Below are 21,161 nucleotides of genomic sequence, written 5' to 3'. Positions count from 1 at the left end.
ATGGACCCTTTCGCTAAGCCCCAACCCCCTTTGGTAATTGTTACAACCTAGGACAACATTTTTCCCGGGAAGCCCGATTCCCTATACAACCCACTGGCCAAATCCCCTCGCAATGATCTCAAACTGTGTTTCTAATACACAGTGAACATTAATACAGACTACACTCTTGGGTATGTTGTCATTACAATTTGTTCACGGGAACCTGGTCAAATTTATAGTGTAGTTAGACACTGAATGGCTGTCAGCATGAAGTCAATTCTATAACCCTTTTTGGAGCTAACTAGTGGTCTCGATTCGTATCCTGATGTCAACAGCAGATGGGGAGTTGTATTCATAACATAGCTAATTTAACTAGCTAACATATATCTTGAGAAAAACAAGTTATATTATGTGGCTAGCTAGCTATCTTTAGCAACATTTGATGCTCAATGAGAGCTTGCTAACCAGCTGAGCTAGCAAACAATGTAACAATAGTAACATTTTGGATTTGAAAAATACTTCAACATTTCTCCTACATTTCAGAAGTACTCCAGGTGTACTGTTCTGTTATTTAGCCGTGAAAACATTAATTTTTTTGAAAACTCTGTTGTTGCCATAACCCTCACTGTCTTTCATGAGATTAAAACTCTGTTGTTGCCATAACCCTCACTGTCTTTCATGAGATTAAAACTCTGTTGTTGCCATAACCCTCACTGTCTTTCATGAGATTAAAACTCTGTTGTTGTCCGAGATGTCGGACCCGACAACGGTTGCTATCCATTGGAGCGTTGCGATTGGTTGCCAAAGAATCTGCAGCGGGGCTTAGCGAAGAGTCAATTGAATGATTATGTAAAATGCCTTTGGAGTGTAGTCAGTCTTGCTTAAGCTGCCCATTATTTTGCCCTTGTGTGAACAAAGACCACTGTGAAAATGTCTGTTGATGTGATTGTGTTTTTCCCCCCCCCCACTACGATTCATTTTTTTTGTCATCCTCAATTATTGTTTCTGTGTGTTGTTGTAATGAGATGGCTGTGGCAACTCTTTTTTTTTCATTAATTTATTTTGTTAATTCATCCATCTATTCATTCATCCACCCATTTATTCATTGATTCATCCATGAATTAATTAATTAATCCATTCACAGGTCTGTTGGTCCAGAAGGGAAAGGAAGTGACCTTAACCACCGGTAACTTCAGCGTCCTCACGAACCTCAATGTCCGCGATGACAGCGAAGTCACCTACAAGGTGTCCGAGCCTCCTAAGAACGGCTGGCTGTATCGCCACGGAAACATCTCAGTGGAGTTTACACAGCACGACCTGAAGAAGGGCCTCGTCTCGTATCGTCATGATGACAGCAAGAACCTGGCGGATTGGTTCAGTGTCACGGTTAAGGCTAAAGGTCACGCCCTGAATGCCAGAATCAACATTAAGGCTTACCTGGAGAGCCATCAGAGGCCCCCTATCCTCCAGCACAACAACACCTTACTAGTGGAGGAGAGCAAACCTGTGAAGATTGACGGGAGTAGACTGGAGGTATGTATGTTGTTTGGGTTGGGGATGAATGGATGATTGATTGGCTGAATGATTGTATGGATATATGATTGGATGGATGGATGTATGAATGACTGGGTGGGTGGATGGATGAATGATTGGGTGGGTGGGTGGATGTATGAATGACTGGGTGGGTGGATGGATGGATGAATGATTGGATGGATGGATGTATGAATGATTGGATGGGTGGGTGGATGGATGATTGGATGGATGAATGATTGGATGGATGGATGAATGATTGGATGTATGAATGAATGATTTGATGAATGGATGGAAGGGTGGATGGATGAATTATTGGATGGGTGGATGGATGGGTGGATGGATGGATTGGATGGATGGATGAATGATTGGATAGATGGATGAATCAATGAAGGATTTATTGGGTGGATGTATGAATGACTGGCTGGTTGGATGGATGGATGAATGAATGATTGGATGAATGATTGGATGGATGGCTGAATGATTGGATGGATGGATGTATGAATGATTGGATGGATGGATGTATGAATGATTGGATGGGTGGGTGGATGGATGATTGGATGGATGAATGATTGGATGGATGGATGAATGATTGGATGTATGAATGAATGATTTGATGAATGGATGGAAGGGTGGATGGATGAATTATTGGATGGGTGGATGGATGGATGGATTGGATGGATGGATGAATGATTGGATAGATGGATGAATCAAAGAAGGATTTATTGGGTGGATGTATGAATGACTGGCTGGTTGGATGGATGGATGAATGAATGATTGGATGAATGATTGGATGGATGGCTGAATGATTGGATGGATGGATGTATGAATGATTGGATGGGTGGATGGATGATTGGATGGATATATGAATGATTGGATGGGTGGATGGATGAAAGATTGGATGTATGGATGGATGAATGATTGGATAGATGAATTCATTATTGGGTGGATGTATGATTGACTGGGTGGGCTGATGGATGGATGGATGAATGATTGGATGGATGAATGTATGAATGATTTGATGGATGGATGGAAGGAAGGGTGGATGGATGTATGGATAGATGGATGAATGAATGATTGGATGGATTAATGAGTGATTGGATGGATGGATGGATGAATGATTGGATGGATGAATGGATGGGTGAATGAATAAATTCATGATTGAATGAGTAACTGGGTTGGGAATGTGTTAGTGATTGACGTAGATTAGAATATATTTGTGTTTTGTTTAGCAATATTTCTACACAGTTTTGTCATGTTATCTGCATATATGTCAGTATTGGTTCAAGTCCTTCAGGATTCCGGTACAGTATTTATTCTAACTCCTGAGCTTCAGTCAAGTAACACGTCAAACACGATGCCAAGTGATACACCAAACGTCAACTAACCTCTTTAGACACCAAACATCTCAGAGGTTGTATCCCAAAAGGCACCCTATTCCCTATGGGGGGCCTCGGTCAAAAGTAGTGCACTATATTAGGGACTAGGGTGCCATTTGGGACACGGGCATACTTGACAGTATATAGCCTCTGTCCACTGTGACTAGCCTCCAACCTCTGTCTGTCTCTCTCTCTGTTCCAGGTGACCCACGAGGACAACCTGCCATCTGAGATTGTATTTACAGTGAAGGTGGCTCCGCTTCACGGGTTCCTGCGGCGCTTCGTGGAGGCTGAGGAGCAGTATGTTGGAACTGAACAGATCCCCGTCCAGACCTTCTCCCAGGAAGACGTCAACGCTGGCAACATCCAGTACATGCAGACGACCCCCAGCCAGGTCTACTGGACTTGACTTTTTGTTCTTCTGTATTTTACCTTGAATGTTTAGAGACAGAAAGACAGGAAAGTAAAGAAGACAATGTGTGTCAGAAGGGTGAGGGCTGACATGCAGACAGACCCTGGCCAGGTCTTCTACTACCAAGACAGACAGACCCTGGAACCAAGACACAGACCCTGGCCAGGTCTTCTACTACCAAGACAGACAGACCCTGGCCAGGTCTTCTACTACCAAGACAGACAGACCCTGGAACCAAGACACAGACCCTGGCCAGGTCTTCTACTACCAAGACAGACAGACCCTGGAACCAAGACACAGACCCTGGCCAGGTCTTCTACTACCAAGACAGACAGACCCTGGAACCAAGACACAGACCCTGGCCAGGTCTTCTACTACCAAGACAGACAGACCCTGGAACCAAGACACAGACCCTGGCCAGGTCTTCTACTACCAAGACAGACAGACCCTGGAACCAAGACACAGACCCTGGCCAGGTCTTCTACTACCAAGACAGACAGACCCTGGCCAGGTCTTCTACTACCAAGACAGACAGACCCTGGAACCAAGACACAGACCCTGGCCAGGTCTTCTACTACCAAGACAGACAGACCCTGGAACCAAGACACAGACCCTAGCCAGGTCTTATACTACCAAGACAGACAGACCCTGGAACCAAGACACAGACCCTGGCCAGGTCTTCTACTACCAAGACAGACAGACCCTGGCCAGGTCTTCTACTACCAAGACAGACAGACCCTGGAACCAAGACACAGACCCTGGCCAGGTCTTATACTACCAAGACAGACAGACCCTGGCACCAAGACACAGACCCTGGCCAGGTCTTATACTACCAAGACAGACAGACCCTGGCCAGGTCTTATACTACCAAGACAGACAGACCCTGGAACCAAGACACAGACCCTGGCCAGGTCTTATACTACCAAGACAGACAGACCCTGGAACCAAGACACAGACCCTGGCCAGGTCTTATACTACCAAGACAGACAGACCCTGGAACCAAGACAAACAGACCCTGGAACCAAGACAGACAGACCCTGGCCAGGTCTTCTACTACCAAGACAGACAGACCCTGGCCAGGTCTTCTACTACCAAGACAGACAGACCCTGGAACCAAGAGACAGACCCTGGCCAGGTCTTATACTACCAAGACAGACAGACCCTGGAACCAAGACAGACAGACCCTGGAACCAAGACAGACAGACCCTGGCCAGGTCTTATACTACCAAGACAGACAGACCCTGGCCAGGTCTTCTACTACCAAGACAGACAGACCCTGGCCAGGTCTTCTACTACCAAGACAGACAGACCCTGGCCAGGTCTTCTACTACCAAGACAGACAGACCCTGGCCAGGTCTTCTACTACCAAGACAGACAGACCCTGGCCAGGTCTTCTACTACCAAGACAGACAGACCCTGGCCAGGTCTTCTACTACCAAGACAGACAAACCCTGGAACCAAGACACAGACCCTAGCCAATTCTTCTACTAACAAGACAGACAGACCCTGGCCAGGTCTTCTACTACCAAGACAGACAGACCCTGGAACCAAGACAGACAGACCCTAGCCAGTTCTTCCAATAACAAGACAGACAGACCCTGGCCAGGTCTTCTACTACCAAGACAGACAGACCCTGGAACCAAGACAGACAGACCCTAGCCAGTTCTTCTACTAACAAGACAGACAGACCCTGGCCAGGTCTTCTACTACCAAGACAGACAGACCCTGGAACCAAGACAGACAGAGGCAGGGAAGTAGGGAGAGCGGTGTGTCTCAGAAGGGTGAGGGTACTATCCATTAGACTAGACCAGACCACCCCAGGCCACTGCACTGGTCTTTACAGGGTTGGGGTCAATTCAGGAAGTAAACAAAATTCCAATTCCAATTTTTCTTAATTTGAAAAGCATTGTAATTTCGGTGTATTTCTTGAATTGACAGGAATTTTACTCTCTTCTTCCTGTTTAGGTCAACGACACATTCCTATTGGACGTCTCTAACGGTGTCACAGAGGTCAACGGTATCAGGATATCCGTGGACATAATCCCCCGCCTCATCCCTCTCCAGGTATTCTTGTTTTGTTATTGTAGAATGATTGTTTTGTTATTGTAGAATTATTGTTTTGTTGTAGAATTATTGTTTTGTTGTATAATTATTGTATTGTTGTATAATCATTGTATTGTTTTGTTGTTGTAGGATTATTGTGCTATCATACATTTTTATGTACGTTTGTAAATTAGTGTATAATTCATCTATGACTGCGGGCTTCCAATAAATGCTATTACTTCTACCACTACAGGTGTCCAATTTCACCCTGAGAGAGGGCGGGGCCAAGGCCTTGACACAGGAAGTGCTCAGGGTCACCAACCGACACTTCTCTGGCCTCAACTTCCTATACAGTTTGACTGAGCCGCCGCAGAACGGATATATTGAACATTCACGTTACCCCGGTGTTCCTGTGCTGACTTTCACCAGACGCCAGGTGTGTTATTCTCTCTTTTTGTCATGTTGAAGAAGGACACATTCAAATACTGTATATGTAATTCTACAAAGATTTTTTTTCATATTTCGATATATTTTCGGATGATATCAGACAAGAATATACATTTCTACACAACCACAAACTATACTATATAAGTTCCTCAGGATCCTTGGTTTAGATTGATTACTCGAGATGATCTAATACCACATTATAAGCAGTTCATAGACATTTGTAACAAGTCTTATAATGCATTATGGCAGCGTCATAATGCATTATACCTGTATGACTTAAGTAAAATGTTACCTCTAACTTCTTCACATCCATGATTCTTTTATAGACACTCAAAAGACACCTTACATTAAAGTAACATTTCAAATCAAAGTTTGACTCCATTTTGACCCTCATGCCCCCCTCTAGGTGGAGCAGGAGTTAATCTACTACATACATGACAGCAGTGAGACGTTAGAAGACAACTTCACTGTGGTGGCCAACGACACAGGCCTGAGGAAACAGAGCTCTCCCTGTATCGTGTACATCCAGGTCACAGCCGTCAACGACCAGCATCCAGTCATCACTGCCAACAGGGTTCTCAGGGTGAGTCCTCTAGTCCTCACTGACCAACAGGGTCCTCAGGGTGAGTCCTCTAGTCCTCACTGACCAACAGGGTTCTCAGGGTGAGTCCTCTAGTCCTCACTGACCAACAGGGTTCTCAGGGTGAGTCCTCTAGTCCTCACTGCCCAACAGGGTTCTCAGGGTGAGTCCTCTAGTCCTCACTGACCAACAGGGTTCTCAGGGTGAGTCCTCTAGTCCTCACTGACCAACAGGGTCCTCAGGGTGAGTCCTCTAGTCATCACTGACCAACAGGGTTCTCAGGGTGAGTCCTCTAGTCATCACTGACCAACAGGGTCCTCGGGGTGAGTCCTCTAGTCATCACCGCCAACAGGGTTCTCAGGGTGAGTCCGCTAGTCTTCACTGACCAACAGGTTTCTCAGGTGAGTCCTCTAGTCATCACTGACCAACAGGGTTCTCAGGGTGAGTCCTCTAGTCATCACTGACCAACAGGGTTCTCAGGGTGAGTCCTCTAGTCATCACTGACCAACAGGGTTCTCAGGGTGAATCCTCTAGTCATCACTGACCAACAGGGTCCTCAGGGTGAGTCCTCTAGTCCTCACTGACCAACAGGGTCCTCAGGGTGAGTCCTCTAGTCATCACTGACCAACAGGGTTCTCAGGGTGAGTCCTCTAGTCATCACTGACCAACAGGGTCCTCGGGGTGAGTCCTATAGTCATCACCGCCAACAGGGTTCTCAGGGTATGTCCGCTAGTCATCACTGACCAACAGGTTTCTCAGGTGAGTCCTCTAGTCATCACTGACCAACAGGGTCCTCGGGGTGAGTCCTCTAGTCATCACTGACCAACAGGGTCCTCGGGGTGAGTCCTCTAGTCATCACCGCCAACAGGGTTCTCAGGGTGAGTCCGCTAGTCTTCACTGACCAACAGGTTTCTCAGGTGAGTCCTCTAGTCATCACTGACCAACAGGGTTCTCAGGGTGAGTCCTCTAGTCATCACTGACCAACAGGGTTCTCAGGGTGAATCCTCTAGTCATCACTGACTAACAGGGTCCTCAGGGTGAGTCCTCTAGTCCTCACTGACCAACAGGGTCCTCGGGGTGAGTCCTCTAGTCCTCACTGACCAACAGGGTCCTCGGGGTGAGTCCTCTAGGCATCACTGACCAACAGGGTTCTCAGGGTGAGTCCTCTAGTCATCACTGACCAACAGGGTCCTCAGGGTGAGTCCTCTAGTCATCACTGACCAACAGGGTTCTCAGGGTGAGTCCGCTAGTCATCACTGACCAACAGGGTCCTCAGGCTGAGTCCTCTAGTCATCACTGACCAACAGGGTTCTCAGGTGAGTCCTCTAGTCATCACTGACCAACAGGGTCCTCGGGGTGAGTCCTCTAGTCATCACTGCCAACAGGGTTCTCAGGGTGTGTCCGCTAGTCATCACTGACCAACAGGTTTCTCAGGTGAGTCCTCTAGTCATCACTGACCAACAGGGTTCTCAGGGTGAGTCCTCTAGTCATCACTGACCAACAGGGTTATCAGGGTGAGTCCTCTAGTCATCACTGACCAACAGGGTCCTCAGGGTGAGTCCTCTAGTCATCACTGACCAACAGGGTTCTCAGGGTGAGTCCAACAGGGTTCTCAGGGTGAGTCCTCTAGTCATCACTGACCAACAGGGTCCTCAACGTGAGTCCTCTAGTCATCACTGACCAACAGGGTCCTCGGGTGAGTCCTCTAGTCATCACTGACCAACAGGGTCCTCAGGGTGAGTCCTCTAGTCCTCACTGACCAACAGGGTCCTCGGGTGAGTCCTCTAGTCATCACCGCCAACAGGGTCCTCAGGGTGAGTCCTCTAGTCATCACTGACCAACAGGGTCCTCAGGGTGAGTCCTCTAGTCCTCACTGACCAACAGGGTCCTCGGGTGAGTCCTCTAGTCATCACCGCCAACAGGGTCCTCGGGTGAGTCCTCTAGTCATCACTGACCAACAGGGTCCTCAGGGTGAGTCCTCTAGTCATCACTGCCAACAGGGTTCGCAGGGCAAGTGGCGTGAGATGATAGAGATATATTTAGTCGACCCTTCCTGTGTCCCAAATGGCACTATACTTTTGACCAGAGTCGTATGTCAAAAGTAGTGCACTATATAGGGAATAGGACTCTGGTCTAAAATAGTGCACTATATAGGGAATAGGACTCTGGTCTAAAGTAGTGCACTATATAGGGAATAGGGCTCTGGTCTAAAGTAGTACCACTCTATAGGGAATAGGACTCTGGTCTAAAGTAGTGCACTATATAGGGAATAGGGCTCTGGTCTAAAGTCGTGTACTATATAGGGATTAGGGCTCTGGTCTAAAGTAGTACCACTATATAGGAAATAGGGATCTGGTCTAAAGTAGTGCACTATATAGGGAATAGGGCTCTGGTCTAAAGTAGTGCACTATATAGGGAATAGGACTCTGGTCTAAAGTAGTGCACTATATAAGGAATAGGGCTCTGGTCTAAAGTAGTGTACTATATAGGGATTAGGGTGCCATTTGGGATCCAGAAGCTGGTTCTTTTTGTATTGACTGGTGGCTGGGTGGCAGTTCGTCTCTGACAACGGGACTTAAGCAGCGGTCAGTCAATATGCCTCATGATGTGGGCAGGCAGTGTTGGGACTGGGTTGGGGGAGGCTAGTGGTAAGGTATGCCAGCTACGTGGGTGGAGGGGGGAGGCTAGTGGTAAGGTATGCCAGCTATGTGGAGGAGGATCCCAAAACAGACTGTCTGTGATGCCGAGCAGCTTTTTTACTCATTGGGAAGACAACATTGTAAACGGATAGTAGGGTGAACTGGAACAAGTCTATAAAGTCTATAAAGGTTGGGAAATAGAAACAATTGTGTTTCTATGTGAATCAAGGAGGTGGATAGTAGATGAGAACATCTGGAGAGTAAATAATGGACTGTCAGTTAAATCAGTTGTTCTATGTGAATCAAGGAGGTGGATAGTAGATGAGAACATCTGGAGAGTAAATAATGGACTGTCAGTTAAATCAGTTGTTCTATGTGAATCAAGGAGGTGGATAGTAGATGAGAACATCTGGAGAGTAAATAATGGACTGTCAGTTAAATCAGTTGTTCTATGTGAATCAAGGAGGTGGATAGTAGATGAGAACATCTGGAGAGTAAATAATGGACTGTCAGTTAAATCAGTTGTTCTTAGTGAATCAAGGAGGTGGATAGTAGATGAGAACATCTGGAGAGTAAATAATGGACTGTCAGTTAAATCAGTTGTTTAACTTCCTGAAGAGAGTGTAGTTGAAATAGTCCAATGCAAATTAACCCGATTTTAAAAATAAACCCCATAGCAACAGTCTGGGTAAAATAAATAAATTCATATGAATAAACCCTATTCCCTATAAGACTGGTATAGCATCTTATTCCCTATTAGACTGGTATATAATCCTATTCCCTATAGGACTGGTATAGAATCCTATTAGACTGGTACAGAATCCTATTCCCTATAGGACTGGTATAGAATCTTATTCCCTTTAAGACTGGTATAGTATCCTATTCCCTATAGGACTGGTATATAATATTTTTACCTATAGGACTGGTATAGCATCCTATTCCCTATAGGACTTGTATAGAATCCTATTCCCTATAGGACTGGTATAGAATCCTATTAGACTGGTACAGAATCCTATTCCCTATAGGACTGGTATAGAATCCTATTAGACTGGTACAGAATCCTATTCCCTATAGGACTGGTATAGCATCCTATTCCCTATAGGACTTGTATAGAATCCTATTCCCTATAGGACTGGTATAGAATCCTATTAGACTGGTACAGAATCCTATTCCCTATAGGACTGGTATAGCATCCTATTCCCTATAGGACTTGTATAGAATCCTATTCCCTATTAGACTGGTATAGAATCCTATTAGACTGGTATAGAATCCTATTAGACTGGTATAGAATCCTATTCCCTATAGGACTGGTATAGAATCCTATTAGACTGGTATATAATCCTATTAGACTGGTACAGAATCCTATTCCCTATTAGACTGGTATAGAATCCTATTAGACTGGTATAGAATCCTATTAGACTGGTATAGAATCCTATTCCCTATAGGACTGGTATAGAATCCTATTAGACTGGTATAGCATCCTATTCCCTATATGACTTGTATAGAATCCCATTCCCTATTAGACTGGTATAGAATCCTATTAGACTGGTATAGAATCCTATTAGACTGGTATAGCATCCTATTAGACTGGTATAGCATCCTGTTAGACTGGTATAGCATCCTGTTAGACTGGTATAGAATCCCATTAGACTGGTATAGCATCCTATTAGACTGGTATAGCATCCTGTTAGACTGGTATAGAATCCCATTAGACTGGTATAGCATCCTATTAGACTGGTATAGAATCCTATTAGACTGGTATATAATCCTATTAGACTGGTACAGAATCCTATTCCCTATTAGACTGGTATAGAATCCTATTAGACTGGTATAGAATCCTATTAGACTGGTATAGAATCCTATTCCCTATAGGACTGGTATAGAATCCTATTAGACTGGTATAGAATCCTATTAGACTGGTATAGCATCCTATTCCCTATATGACTTGTATAGAATCCCATTCCCTATTAGACTGGTATAGAATCCTATTAGACTGGTATAGAATCCTATTAGACTGGTATAGAATCCTATTCCCTATAGGACTGGTATATAATCCTATTAGACTGGTATAGAAACCTATTCCCTATAGGACTGGTATAGAATCCTATTCCCTATAAGACTGGTATAGCATCCTATTAGACTGGTATAGAATCCTATTCCCTATAAGACTGGTATAGCATCCTGTTAGACTGGTATAGAATCCTATTAGACTGGTATAGCATCCTATTAGACTGGTATAGAATCCTATTAGACTGGTATAGCATCCTATTAGACTGGTATAGAATCCTATTAGACTGGTACAGCATCCTATTAGACTGGTATAGAATCCTATTAGACTGGTATAGCATCCTATTAGACTGGTACAGCATCCTATTAGACTGGTATAGAATCCTATTAGACTGGTATAGCATCCTATTAGACTGGTACAGCATCCTATTAGACTGGTATAGCATCCTGTTTGACTGGTATAGCATCCTGTTTGACTGGTATAGAATCCTATTCCCTATAAGACTGGTATATAATCCTGTTAGACTGATATAGAATCCTATTCCCTATAAGACTGGTCCTATTCCCTATAGGACTGGTATAGAATCCTATTCCCTATTAGACTGGTATAGAATCCCATTAGACTGGTATAGAATACAATTCCCTATAGGACTGGTATAGAATCCTGTTAGACTGGTATAGAATCCTTTTCCCTATAGGACTGGTATAGCATCCTATTAGACTGGTATAGAATCATATTCCCTATTAGACTGGTATAGCATCCTATTAGACTGGTATAGCATCCTATTAGACTGGTATAGTATCCTGTTAGACTGGTATAGCATCCTGTTAGACTGGTATAGCATCCTATTAGACTGGTATAGCATCCTATTAGACTGGTATAGAATCCTATTCCCTATTAGACTGGTATAGCATCCTATTAGACTGGTATAGTATCCTGTTAGACTGGTATAGCATCCTGTTAGACTGTTATAGCATCCTATTAGACTGGTATAGCATCCTATTAGACTGGTATAGCATCCTATTAGACTGGTATAGCATCCTATTAGACTGGTATAGAATCCTATTCCCTATTAGACTTGTATACTATCCTATTAGACTGGTATAGCATCCTATTAGACTGGTATAGCATCCTATTAGACTGGTATAGCATCCTGTTAGACTGGTATAGAATCCTGTTAGACTGGTATAGCATCCTGTTAGACTGGTATAGAATCCTATTCCCTTGGTCTTAAGTAGTGCACTATAGAAGGTTTTTGGGTGCCATTTAGGACGGAGACACGGCGTCTGCCAGTATAGCTGTCTGTCCATCTGGCAGTTGTCCATCTGTTCGCTAGTTACAGACAGGGGGCTGGTGGCACCCTCATGGGGGAGAACAGGCTCACGGTAATTACTGGAGCGGAATGGGTGGAATGGAATCAAATGGTGTCCAGGTGTTTGATGCCTCTCCATTAGCGTCGTTCTCCCCTCAACAGTTTCCTGTGTGACACGCTCAGTTGAGTGTGTGTGTGTGTGTGTGTGTGTGTGTGTGTGTGTGTGTGTGTGTGTGTGTCTGTACTAATGTGTAGTTGGACTGAATTCCAGCTGTTCAAGGTGATTGAAGTACCAACAAGTAGAGCTTTTAGTTCTCGTATGTGTTTTACCCTGAGTGCCACACATTCCTCTCGGCTCTCGTCTTGGTTCAGACCCTCTAATTAGAAGAAAAAAAAAAATGGCACCATATTTCCCTGTATAGTGCACTACTTTTGACTAAAAATCTATGGGCCCTGGTCTCTTCTCACAAAAGTAGTGCACTATATAGGGAATAGGGTTCAGTTTGGGATTTACTCCCCCATTCGACCATAAACTTAACTTTTAGATCTGTGTCTCTCTACTGTACATAGCCTCTCTACTGTATATAACCTCTCTACTATATATAGCCTCTCTACTGTATATAGCCTCTCTACTGTATATAGCCTCTCTACTGTATATAGCCTCTTTACTGTATATAACCTCTCTACTATATATAGCCTCTCTACTGTATATAGCCTCTCTACTGTATATAGCCTCTCTACTGTATATAGCCTCTCTACTGTATATAGCCTCTCTGCTGTATATAGCCTCTCTACTGTATATAGCCTCTCTACTGTATATAGCCTCTCTACTGTATATAGCCTCTCTGCTGTATATAGCCTCTCTACTGTATATAGCCTCTCTACTGTATATAGCCTCTCTACTATATATAGCCTCTCTACTGTATATAGCCTCTCTACTGTATATAGCCTCTCTACTGTATATAGCCTCTCTGCTGTATATAGCCTCTCTACTGTATATAGCCTCTCTACTGTATATAGCCTCTCTACTGTATATAGCCTCTCTACTGTACATAGCCTCTCTACTGTATATAACCTCTCTACTATATATAGCCTCTATACTGTATATAGCCTCTCTACTGTATATAGCCTCTCTACTGTACATAGCCTCTCTACTGTATATAACCTCTCTACTATATATAGCCTCTCTACTGTATATAGCCTCTCTACTGTATATAGCCTCTCTACTGTACATAGCCTCTCTACTGTATATAACCTCTCTACTATATATAGCCTCTCTACTGTATATAGCCTCTCTACTGTATATAGCCTCTCTACTGTATATAGCCTCTCTACTGTATATAGCCTCTCTACTGTATATAGCCTCTCTGCTGTATATAGCCTCTCTACTGTATATAGCCTCTCTACTGTATATAGCCTCTCTACTGTATATAGCCTCTCTGCTGTATATAGCCTCTCTACTGTATATAGCCTCTCTACTGTATATAGCCTCTACTGTATATAGCCTCTACTGTATATAGCCCCTTTACTGTATATAGCCTCTCTACTGTATATAGCCTCTCTACTGTATATAACCTCTCTACTGTATATAACCTCTCTACTGTATATAACCTAGGAACCTGGTTCTAGGAATGTTGTAGCTCGGGACATTAGTGTTGATATGTCTATATTTTTAAACGTAGTGTTTAATATTGATGTTGAAACCGTTAATCTGTTCGACACGGAGACTGGGCTCACAACAGACCAATGTCTTGTAAGTATTGGGGATAGATAGCCTGTTTTTCAAATACCACTTCACTTAGTAACTTGCTTCCAATAACAGTTGGGTCTTGGCTGGGTTACAGTCAAGCCCTTTGTGACGTGTTGTGTTGTGAAGAGGGCTTTTAAACAACGTGGGGAGTAAGATGGATATTGGAATTAACCAATTAAAAAGATGTTGAAAACAAAAAAGGCCTTTAAATATGTGATTGATTTGGTTGTCCACAAGATGGCTCTCTGCAACCACTTGACTCACTGTTTAGAATTAAATAGCGGTAATACTTTAAATGAGTTACACAACAACTAAGTACATGACTCTGTTTTGAGAACATTGGACACAAGTGGACACAGAATTCTAATTTGCTTGAGGAAAAAAAATAAGTAACTAATTGTAGGTTAACTGTTTTTAACACCAACGACAGGCAGGACACACGGACATGAATTTCCCTTAGACATGAATCGTTGCAAACGCATTCATGTTCTATTCTATTGTGGCACAGCGTCAGTGAGATTCAAACCTGTAGTCTTCTCTGTCCCTGGGATCAGTTCACTGCATCACCAGGATGGAGCTGAAATAACATGTTTTACAGACAACGCTGTTCATTTGAGTCTATTCACACCATAGAGATAGATAGAGGACTTATCTTTATAATTGTTTTACTACACATACAACGCTGTTCATTTCAGGCTACTCAAACAGAACCCATTTCAAAGTAAACAAGAACTCATTAAGATCAGGTGTGGCCAATTAGTGGGCGCGGCTAACACACCTGAACACACTTAACAAGATAGAGGATAAGAGAGATGTATATGTTTTTAAAATAAAGCAATTGTACACGAGGGCGTGCTAAACAACAGCGCTGCGGTCATAGGTTCGAGGCCGAGCCGAGCTTCTAGCCAGACCAAATGTCAGGCTAAAAGCAAGGGGAGATAATGTCTTGATGCTTATTTTTTTTTACGGTGGAGATCAAGTTTATGAATTGGCTGGCTGGCTGGCTGGCTGGCTGGCTGGCTGGCTGGCTGGCTGGCTGTCTGGCTGGCTGGGCTGTTGGGACACTGGATGAGTATAGATTTATCAGATGGAACCGAAACCAAGATGCCCATTTTTGAGTCGTAGGCTTTTAAAAAAAAAATTTTTACAACGTTTTGGGCTGAAAAAATGCTTGTTTTGACCAACCTGTTGTCGAATAACATTTCTTAGTATGTTACTAAAGTTTTCTTGTATACTACAACATTATATACTAAGCACTAAACGAGATCGAGGGATACTACAGTGTAACCTGAAGTATTTTATATATATATATTTGTTTAATGTGGGATCGGTTGATTCTGATATTTTCCAAGTGGGAAACGCAGAGCTTATTTATTTTTCCTACAAGTTTCCGAGTCAGAAATGTCAGAGTTCCCGAGTTGTCTTTTTTAAAAGCGTTTTTAGTCCTGACATGAAAAGACAAACTACAAGTCAGAGGCCACTCCAGTGTTAATTACTACTGTTTAGTGCTGTTTTTCAAATACCACTTAGGTGCACTAAGCAGGCTTCACTTAGTAACTTGCTTCCTATAACAGTTGGGTCTTGGCTGGGTTACAGTCAAGCCCTTTGTGACGTGTTGTGTTGTGAAGAGGGCTTTTAAACAACGTGGGAGTAAGATGGATTTTGGAATTGACCAATTAAAAATATGTTGAAAACATATAAGGCCTTTAAATGTGTTTGATTTGGTTGTCTCCTAAGGCGTGGATGTGTCAGTGACAGATATAAGGATTTGATTGGTTGTCTCAAGATTGTGAGTGATTTGATTGGTTGTCTCCCCAGGTGTGGGTGGGGTCGGTCACAGAGATCCGCTCTGAGGACCTGGATGCCCAGGATGAGGACACACCCCCTGAGGAGCTGCGGGTGATAGTGACTCCGCCCTCTAATGGCCACCTGGCGCTGAAGAGCGCCCTCACCAGGCCGATCCTGAACTTCACCCTGCAACACATCTATCTGGGACAGCTGCTGTTCGTCCACAGTGGTAAGACCTGATCCTAAACCTGTACAAACTTAGTCTTCTAGTGGAGTTGGATGGAGTAGTAGATACCAGAGGGGTGTACTGTAGTAGTAGATACCAGAGGGGTGTACTGTAGTAGTAGATACCAGAGAGGTGTACTGTAGTAGTAGATACCAGAGGGGTGTAGTAGTAGATACCAGAGGGGTGTAGTATAGTAGTAGATACCAGAGGGGTGTAGTATAGTAGTAGATACCAGAGGGGTGTAGTAGTAGATACCAGAGGGGTGTAGTATAGTAGTAGATACCAGAGGGGTGTAGTAGTAGATACCAGAGGGGTGTAGTAGTAGATACCAGAGGGGTGTAGTATAGTAGTAGATACCAGAGGGGTGTAGTATAGTAGTAGATACCAGAGGGGTGTAGTATAGTAGTAGATACCAGAGGGGTGTAGTATAGTAGTAGATACCAGAGGGGTGTAGTATAGTAGTAGATACCAGAGGGGTGTACTGTAGTAGTAGATACCAGAGGGGTGTAGTATAGTAGTACCTGTAGAACCCTCTGTGGAAAGGGTTCTCCTATGGGGACAGGCGAAGAACCCTTTTATAATCAAGATAGATTTTTTTTCTTCTTTTCCCTAGGTGTCTAGGATCATGCCCCCCCCCCCCCCCCCTTGTCTATATAGCCTTAGTCATTATGATGTAAAACGCAAGACTGATCCTGGACCATTACTCCTACTCTGAGACGCTTGATAACTACTGGCCCTTGAAGCTTATTGTCTTGGGGCCGAAGGGAATCAGAGCTGTTTGTTTCATTTGTGTCGTTCCCACTAACAGGTGCCATGTCTGGAGGGTTCAACTTCCAAGTGAACGACGGAGTGAACTTTGCCCCCCGACAGATCTTCAGCATCACAGCCAGCGCCCTGGTCCTCAGCCTGGAGATTAACAGACCTCTCAAAGTGTTCCCAGGTAACTAACTCCTCCCTTAACTCGATAGCTCCTCCCTGGTAACCCTTTGCCCTTTAACCAGGTTCTGTAGCTTCTCTCCCCTTAGCAACGGGAGGTGCGTTTACTACGTTTACATTTACTACGTTGCGGAACGGTTTGTATTGAACGACACATTCCCCCCCCCCCCCCAAAAAAAAAAAAACGTTCTTGAACAGACTTTTAAGGTTTGCTCCCGTTGTGGTGGGTGTGGCTTGAAGCAATGAGTGACGTAGATAGATAGATAGATAGATAGATAGATAAATAGATAGATAGATAGACAGACAGACAGACAGACAGACAGACAGACAGACAGACAGACAGACAGACAGACAGACAGACAGACAGACAGACAGACAGACAGACAGACAGACAGACAGACAGACAGACAGACAGACAGACAGACAGACAGACAGACAGACAGACAGACAGACAGACAGACAGATAGATAGATAGATAGATAGATAGATAGATAGATAGATAGAATGAGATAGATAGATAGATAGATAGATAGATAGAATGAGATAGATAGATAGATAGATAGATAGATAGATAGATAGATAGATAGATAGATAGATAGATAGGCCTACTATATTTCCTCAATCGCCAGTGGTGTAAAGTACTTAAGTAGTACTGTTTTTCTGTACTTCACTATTTATTTTTTTGATAACTTTTACTTCACAACATTCCTAAAGAAAATTATGTATTTTTTACTCCATACATTTTTCCCTGACACCCAAAAGTATTTGTTACAATTTTAATGCTTAGCAGGACAGGAAATGGTCCAATTTACAACACTTATCAAGATGACATCCCTGGTCATCCCTGCTGCCTCTGATCTGACGGACAAACACAAATAATTTATTTGAAAATGATGTCTGAGTGTTGGATTGTGTCCCTGGCTATCCATACATTTAAAAAAAGAAAAACAAGACAATTGTGCCGTCTATTTTTCTCAATTTAAGGAATTTGAAATGATTCAAACTTGTACTTTTGATACCTAAATATATTTTAGCAATTACGTTTTACTTTTGATGCTTAACTATGTTTGAAACCAAATAATTGTATACTTTTACTCAAGTAGTATTTTACTGGGTCACTTTTACTTGAGTCATGTTCTATTAAGGGTGTCTTTACTTTTATTCAAGTATGACAATTGGGTACTTTTTCCACCTCTGCCAATCACAAATGGACTCCTAGCCTCTACCCCCATATGCACTGGTAGAGATGTGAAAGGCAGTGGAAGCTCCTCGGAGGAGGAAAAGGGAGGATCTTCCTCAGTGAATTTCATAAAAAGTGAAACATTAAAAAAAGTTTAGATAAACTATACTACATTTATTCATTTCACCAAATAATTGTTTAAAACGCACTGTTTTGCAATGAAGGTCTACAGTAGCCTCAACATCACTCTGTAGCCGGAGGACAGCTAGCTTCCATCCTCCTCTGGGTACACTGACTTCAATACAAAACCTAGGAGGCTCATGGTTCTCACCCTCTTCCATAGACTTACACAGTAATTATGACAGCTTCCAGAGAACGTCCTCCAGCCTATTTGGTATTTTATTAGGATCCCCGTTAGCTGTTGCAAAAGCAGCAGCTACTCTTCCTGGGGTTCCACACAAAACATGAAACGTAATGCAGAATGACATAATACAGAATTACATTATACAGAACATCAATAGACAGAACATCAATAGACAAGAACAGCTCAAGGACAGAACTACATGCATTTTTTAAAGGCACATACAGTACATACAAACTATCTTGGTCCAATAGGGGATAGGTGCTGTGAGGTGTTGCTTTATCGGTTTTTTGAAACCAGGTTTACTGTTTATTTGAGAAATATGAGATGGAAGGGAGTTCCTATCAGAGCTCTTTGCAGCATAAACTGACATGCCAATGAAAGGATCAGAGAATGAATCTAGTACTGAAAGCATAAGCTACAGCTACAGTGCATAACATGTGGTGAATAGTTGACTCAGAGAGAGAGAAAGACAGTAGTTTTCAACAAATTAATTTCTTCCAAAATGAAGGGCAAGAGAGAAAGAGAGAGAGAGAGAGCAAGCTATGTTTCGTAGTACATATTTTTTCCCCCACTTACTTAGCTAGCATCGAATGCAGCTGAGCTGAACATCTTTGTCCAAAAGAAACTCCTGTTTGCAACTGTTGGACTAATGATTACACTCCCAGAGCAGCTAGATGCAGGCAACAGTGTACAACGCGCTATTGTCACAGTCTTTCACCTGGATTACTCACAATTCTCTCGACCCTACGTTGTAAACGTTCATTCATGGGCTGTAGGTTGTAGGCAACCTCGTGACGGGTACAAGGGAAAATTAGAGTATCATGTAATAGCCTAAATAGCCTAAATATATCGATGTTACGTTGAGCTGGGTGAAGGCAATGTGAATGACAGTCGTATAATATGCTGTAATAGAAAATAAGTATAATGATATAATAAATAATGTAATACAAAAATCATCCTCCTTCGTCTTAAACGGCAACAAACGCAACTGGTGCAATGACTAAATAGATGAATCAGATATATATTTATTCATATACAGTGCCTTGCGAAAGTATTCGGCCCCCTTGAACTTTGCGACCTTTTGCCACATTTCAGGCTTCAAACATGAAGATATAAAACTGTATTTTTTTGTGAAGAATCAACAACAAGTGGGACACAATCATGAAGTGGAACGACATTTATTGGATATTTCAAACTTTTTTAACAAATCAAAAACTGAAAAATTGGGCGTGCAAAATGATTCAGCCCCCTTAAGTTAATACTTTGTAGTGCCACCTTTTGCTGCGATTACATCTGTAAGTCGCTTGGGGTATGTCTCTATCAGTTTTGCACATCGAGAGAATGACATTTTTTCCCATTCCTCCTTGCAAAACAGCTCGAGCTCAGTGAGGTTGGATGGAGAGCATTTGTGAACAGCAGTTTTCAGTTCTTTCCACAGATTCTCGATTGGATTCAGGTCTGGACTTTGACTTGGCCATTCTAACACCTGGATATGTTTATTTTTGAACCATTCCATTGTAGATTTTGCTTTATGTTTTGGATCATTGTCTTGTTGGAAGACAAATCTCCGTCCCAGTCTCAGGTCTTTTGCAGACTCCATCAGGTTTTCTTCCAGAATGGTCCTGTATTTGGCTCCATCCATCTTCCCATACATTTTAACCATCTTCCCTGTCCCTGCTGAAGAAAAGCAGGCCCAAACCATGATGCTGCCACCACCATGTTTGACAGTGGGTATGGTGTGTTCAGTGTGATGAGCTGTGTTGCTTTTACGCCAAACATAACCTTTTGCATTGTTGCCAAAAAGTTAAATGTTGGTTTCATCTGACCAGAGCACCTTCTTCCACATGTTTGGTGTGTCTCCCAGGTGGCTTGTGGCAAACTTTAAACGACACTTTTTATGGATATCTTTAAGAAATGGCTTTCTTCTTGCCACTCTTCCATAAAGGCCAGATTTGTGCAATATACAACTGATTGTTGTCCTATGGACAGAGTCTCCCACCTCAGCTGTAGATCTCTGCAGTTCATCCAGAGTGATCATGGGCCTCTTGGCTGCATCTCTGATCAGTCTTCTCCTTGTATGAGCTGAAAGTTTAGAGGGACGGCCAGGTAGATTGCAGTGGTCTGATACTCCTTCCATTTCAATATTATCGCTTGCACAGTGCTCCTTGGGATGTTTGATCCGGCTTTAAACTTCTTCACAACAGTATCTCGGACCTGCCTGGTGTGTTCCTTGTTCTTCATGATGCTCTCTGCGCTTTTAACGGACCTCTGAGACTATCACAGTGCAGGTGCATTTATGCGGAGACTTGATTACACACAGGTGGATTGTATTTATCATCGTTAGTCATTTAGGTCAACATTGGATCATTCAGAGATCCTCACTGAACTTCTGGAGAGAGTTTGCTGCACTGAAAGTAAAGGGGCTGAATAATTTTGCACGCCCCAATTTTTCAGTTTTTGATTTGTTAAAAAAGTTTGAAATATCCAATAAATGTCGTTCCACTTCATGATTGTGTCCCACTTGTTGTTGATTCTTCACAACAAAAATACAGTTTTATATCTTCATGTTTGAAGCCTGAAATGTGGCA

The 21,161-nt window shown here is 43.0% G+C and overlaps 1 protein-coding gene across 1 annotated transcript in view; it reads left to right on the top strand.

Annotated features, from left to right (window-relative positions):
* cspg4ba (chondroitin sulfate proteoglycan 4ba) overlaps positions 1-21,161 on the top strand; it is a 56,705-nt gene that overhangs the window by 20,637 nt on the left and 14,907 nt on the right. Inside the window, exons 5-11 of the mRNA XM_036979226.2 lie at positions 1,124-1,512; positions 3,091-3,282; positions 5,266-5,364; positions 5,597-5,779; positions 6,197-6,373; positions 15,898-16,096; positions 16,902-17,033. Coding sequence (XP_036835121.2) covers positions 1,124-1,512; positions 3,091-3,282; positions 5,266-5,364; positions 5,597-5,779; positions 6,197-6,373; positions 15,898-16,096; positions 16,902-17,033 — 1,371 coding nt within the window. The remainder of the gene's footprint in view (positions 1-1,123; positions 1,513-3,090; positions 3,283-5,265; positions 5,365-5,596; positions 5,780-6,196; positions 6,374-15,897; positions 16,097-16,901; positions 17,034-21,161) is intronic.

The sequence above is a fragment of the Oncorhynchus mykiss genome, chromosome 6 (assembly GCF_057628025.1).
Source record: "Oncorhynchus mykiss isolate SJ-2025 chromosome 6, ASM5762802v1, whole genome shotgun sequence".
In the NCBI taxonomy this organism is placed as follows: domain Eukaryota; kingdom Metazoa; phylum Chordata; class Actinopteri; order Salmoniformes; family Salmonidae; genus Oncorhynchus; species Oncorhynchus mykiss.
Note: the sequence above shows the minus strand (reverse complement) of the source record. Positions and strands in the feature narration are given on the sequence as shown.